The sequence below is a fragment of the Buceros rhinoceros genome, unplaced genomic scaffold (genome assembly GCF_000710305.1).
Source record: "Buceros rhinoceros silvestris isolate BGI_N320 unplaced genomic scaffold, ASM71030v1 scaffold43764, whole genome shotgun sequence".
Classification (NCBI taxonomy): domain Eukaryota; kingdom Metazoa; phylum Chordata; class Aves; order Bucerotiformes; family Bucerotidae; genus Buceros; species Buceros rhinoceros.
In genome coordinates this window covers 2,800-7,325 of record NW_010407306.1, presented here as the reverse complement: position 1 = coordinate 7,325, position 4,526 = coordinate 2,800, and the positions used below count along the sequence as shown (strand labels likewise).

General features: G+C 41.0%; 1 protein-coding gene across 1 annotated transcript in view; it reads left to right on the top strand.

The window, feature by feature from the left end:
- Positions 1–2,529: 2,529 nt before the first annotated feature.
- LOC104491928 (glycogenin-1-like) overlaps positions 2,530–4,526 on the top strand; it is a gene marked incomplete at its 5' end in the record, with an annotated part of 2,830 nt that continues 833 nt past the window's right edge. The window contains one exon of the mRNA XM_010134416.1: positions 2,530–2,665. Within this exon, the coding sequence (XP_010132718.1) occupies positions 2,530–2,665 (136 nt within the window). The remainder of the gene's footprint in view (positions 2,666–4,526) is intronic.

Sequence of the window (4,526 nt, the reverse complement as noted above, 5' to 3'; positions counted from 1 at the left end):
GAACTCTGGCTATGCCTATGAAAACGCTTCCGGGGAAGTTTTGACACGTTTAGGGCGAGCGCTCTAGTCCCCCCTGCGCACTGCCAGGTGACAGATTTCTCCTAGCTCTGACGTGCAGCATGCCTGTGGGCGCAAAGACCCTTGCGAGCAGACCTAAAAGCCTCTGAACAGGGTGGGAGAAGGTGTCTCAGCAGCAGTTCAGTTTTGCCTGAATAAATCAGTCATGATGCTGTGCAACTGTCTCTCATTCTCTGGTTTTGCAACCACGCTTCCTAATAGCTGGGTATATCTCAGGCATAACAGTGACTGCTGTCTGAATGAGAACTACTGGGGGAAATGTTTACAGAGAATGGAGAAGGGGGAGAGGATGGAAAGGGAGACCCGCACAACTGAAATACCTGTGGTTTAGGCAAAATGAACTAGTTTCTTGCAGATGTAACTTCAGTATTAAGCAGCAACTGGTCTTGCCCAAATTGTAGCATGGATCTTACATTCTGAACATACTCGTGTTTGTGCTTTAGAGGTTTGAAATAGCTGCCCATAGTTTATCCAAACCGCTGCAAACCTGTACTGACAGATGCTCTCTTAAGTTGCCTGTATCCTCCTCCTCTCAAGCAGTCAAAGTTTCCTCCTGTGGTTGGGATGTAGTAGGGAGCTTCTTAGCCTGTACTCTATCATTAAATTGACTTTATTTTGCTACAACCTTTGTGTGTGAAGACTCAGTTTCAGTAAGATGAGGAAACATGGTAGAAGTATAGCTCCTAACAGGTCAATGAAGACTAGCCTTCCAGTGGCAAGGTCACTTTAAGAATTAGTCTTATACTGCTGGAAAAAAACCCCCAACATTCAGATGAATGTTGGGCATAATCCCACTTTGTCTACACTGGATTTTTAGTGAGCCCTCTGTCAGCAGAGTGGCAGACTTCTATATATTGAGTCGTTGAGGAGTAACATGCTAATTGAGTGGTGAAAAATGCTGGCCTATTAGGAGGATGTTTACACCACTTCAAATGCTACACACGTGCTGTTAGTAAAGCTTCAAAGAACCACAAAATTGTTCTGTAGAATTGGTGGAATTCTATGAAGTATTACAAATTGGTAGTTCAAGTGAATTGGGGAGGGGAAAAAAAAAAAAATCTTTATTCCTGGCATTGTAGAAGCTTTTTTAAACTTTGTAATTGATCACTATATTCTAAATCCCTTGGGACTAGTTGGTTTTGCTGCTAAGCAAAATGGAAGGTTTTGTAGCTGTGGAGCTTGCAAACCAGGTTTGCAGAGCTTATAGACAATTATGGCAGATGATTTTCAGTTGTTAGCTGTTAAGATGGTATTAAGTTAAAGATATTGATGATGACTGTCTCGCAGGCCGAGGACTTAGACCAAACAACAATCCCTCTGAAAGTAGAGCAGTCAGTATTTTAAGCGTACTACTAGACTTGATAGTAAGCCTTTTAAGTGTCCGGAAGCCCTCACTCTCAATCCTAAGCTAGCAACTTCCATAAAGAAATCACAGTTGCTAAAATGAACTTGAATGAGTACATCTACTCTTGAAATTCTTAGGAAGAAACTATTTTGTTGGTGGCGTCAAAAATGGTTTGGTAGAGAGAAAGCACGCTTCTCTATAAAGTGCTGCAGCTTGGAAAGCAGTACTATGTGATGACAGTTAACAGTGAACTGAAGAAGTTTAGAAGTTGCTTTTTTGCTTTTACAAGTCCCACCCTGGCAGTTTAGAACAACACAACAATTGAAAGAATGCAGAGTTTGTATACATGGCCTCAATAAGCAGTATGTGGAGAAGTGATCCATTTTAATCTATTTTTAAGATATATCTGGAGCAGATTATACTCTACAGCAACACTGCAACCTTACCACTTTTTGCTTGAAGAACAAAGACTGTTGCTGCAATTGCGTATCACATTACTGGTTAATTCCCACTTACATTTTGCATTCTTGTGATAGTACTGCAACCACGGGTTGCAGAACAACTCATCTGCAAAATCCTGAGCTAGCAAAACTTCATACTGTTGTCCAAAATCTAATTCAATGCTTACTTTCATTTGAAAATGAAAAGTAAGTTTTATGCTGCCCTAGCTTCAGGTTTGAGGGCTGAACCTAGAGTAACTCTACAAAACCCTACTGTTTAGACTGAATGCAAGCTCACTGACTCCCAGAACTTTTAGCTTAAAAGCAGTCCATTAATGGCCAGAATAAGGCTCTTTAGACCTTTTGGGTTGTCTCTAACATTTGGCATGACTTAATTTAACCTGTGGACAAACTGGAACTAGTTTTCTCTTCAGCAGTCTTGACTTTGGTTGTTTTTTTTTTTCCTGCATTCTGACATGTATCAAGTTACTAATAGCACCTACAGCTACGCAAGTATAATCAGCGAGGCAGGGAGGCCCAGTATACAGAGAAAGAGCCTATCTTGGAGGTCTCACAGCACGATTACCTAACAATACTAGTTTTCTAGTGTATCTGTCTCAGCATAAAAGTGGATCATGCTAACTTGACCAAGTTCATTTCTTCCAGACCAGTCTTTTGTGACTCTAGCCACAAATGACTCCTATGTGAAAGGAGCACTGGTACTTGGTTCATCCTTGCAACAGTACAGAACAACAAGGAAGCTGACTGCACTCATAACTCCTCAGGTCTCAGATCTTATGAGGTAAGGTCATTTACATACTTCAAACTGCCACCGTTCTGCTGATATGAAGGTTGGAAAATGGAAGTTAAATTCCTTAATAGTAACCTTCCAAAACTCTGGAAGCTTGACAGCTAAGCTTAGCAGACTTCAGCTGACACTATCTGGAATTCTGTAAGTTCTTCAAACATGAAACTGGTGGGTTTTTTCCTTCTTCCATATTATGAGTTAACAAATACTCTGTAGTTAGAGCACTAAACTGTGGCTTGATACCGATATTTCAACTGGATCTTTGCTCTTTCATAGTCCTGCTTAGAACTGTCCAACAATACCATGTTGCCTGCGCGTTCATTAGCGCTGTACAGTGTGCATACACATGTGGAGGTGGGAGTAGGAGATGGGTATTTGTCTTGCAGAAATATTCCTAATTGCGATAATGTAACACAAGCTGTCTTGAAATGTAGCAGACACTTTAAATCAAATTTTATCATGGAAGAAGAAAATGAGCGGAACTAAAGTAGCACCAAGTATGTCAAATCAGCAGATCAACAGAGGCATCTATCTAATGAGGTCACCACAGTACAACAAATGAAATTAACAGGCCACTGCTTCTGACAGCCTCTCTAGAATAGTTGCAACATCGAGCAGACTTGGTTCTCTTTCCACATGTAAGAGGATGGTAAAAAAACAATTAACTTAATAGCTACATGAACTACAAGTGATAGGTCGAGATTCTCTCTACGTGGAGAAGTTCTTCTGTAAAGATCTCTCTGTATACAGACAGTAGAGAAGTGGCTTAATAATAAATGGAGTGACCCTCCCCGGAGTCTCTTAGCAGCTAAACAGCCTTATGAATATAAAAATGTTATATATAGGAACATCCATTCTAGCCTATTAGGTGAGTGCGCTCTTAAGATGCATCATAAATGTGTTTGTGCTAGTGCTCTTAGACCAGCAATATCTAGTGGTGTAACTGGAACTTGCATTTCTCACTCTGTATTCACTATCGAGGTATACCTTAAGTTCAGAAGCAACTGACCACACCAGACTTTCAGTAGGGAGATAGCCTGGCAAGGCAGAGTTCTAAAACTCATTTACAAGCTCTATGGCTCAAATTGTACTGATAATTGCTGAGCTTTCAACTACACTGTAGAATAGCCAGACTTTACAGATGCTTCATATTTTAAGCAGCATGAGCTCCTTCTCTTGAACTGATGGTAATGCTTTACTGATGGTAATGCAAAAGTTGGATATCTGCTGCAAAATTTCACTGCACTGTCTGAAACTTTGTCACCTGTAGGTGAACATGACACCACATCAAATCACTGCTGTACCCACAGCTGTGCTTAAGTGAGTCTTTAAAACTTTATGGGATAAAGAAAGTTTTAGCAACTAGGTCTAGTCAGATACAAACACAAAACCGGAACGGTTTTGTCATAACTATTGCATAAACTTCTGTTTCAACGGTTTAGGATTCAGCTTGCTCAAGGTACTCTAACAGCTTCCCATTTCTTAATTTCCTGCTCAAAAGCAGACTGTTAACTTGCCAAAAATCAGAGCCTGGCTGAAAAAAAGCTGTGAGGAAAGCTTGTACTGTGTAGCCATGACCTACTGGGCTCGGCAGCAACGCCAGCTAAAGACCTGCTTGTGGAAGGGAAAAACACCTCTAACAAATTTCTTTGTTCCCCAAAACGTGCCCATTACAGATGAGAAACCTTGAGGCAGACAAGTGCACTCGTGCATTCCAGCACATGCAGTCAACTCTTACTGATGGCGTAAGAGATACTGCCAAGTTCCCTGTTATTCCAGTTGTCTTTATGGAATCTGTCACGTGGGCTGGTGCTGGAATAACAATAGACCTAAATCTTGGCAACTGACTCTTTCC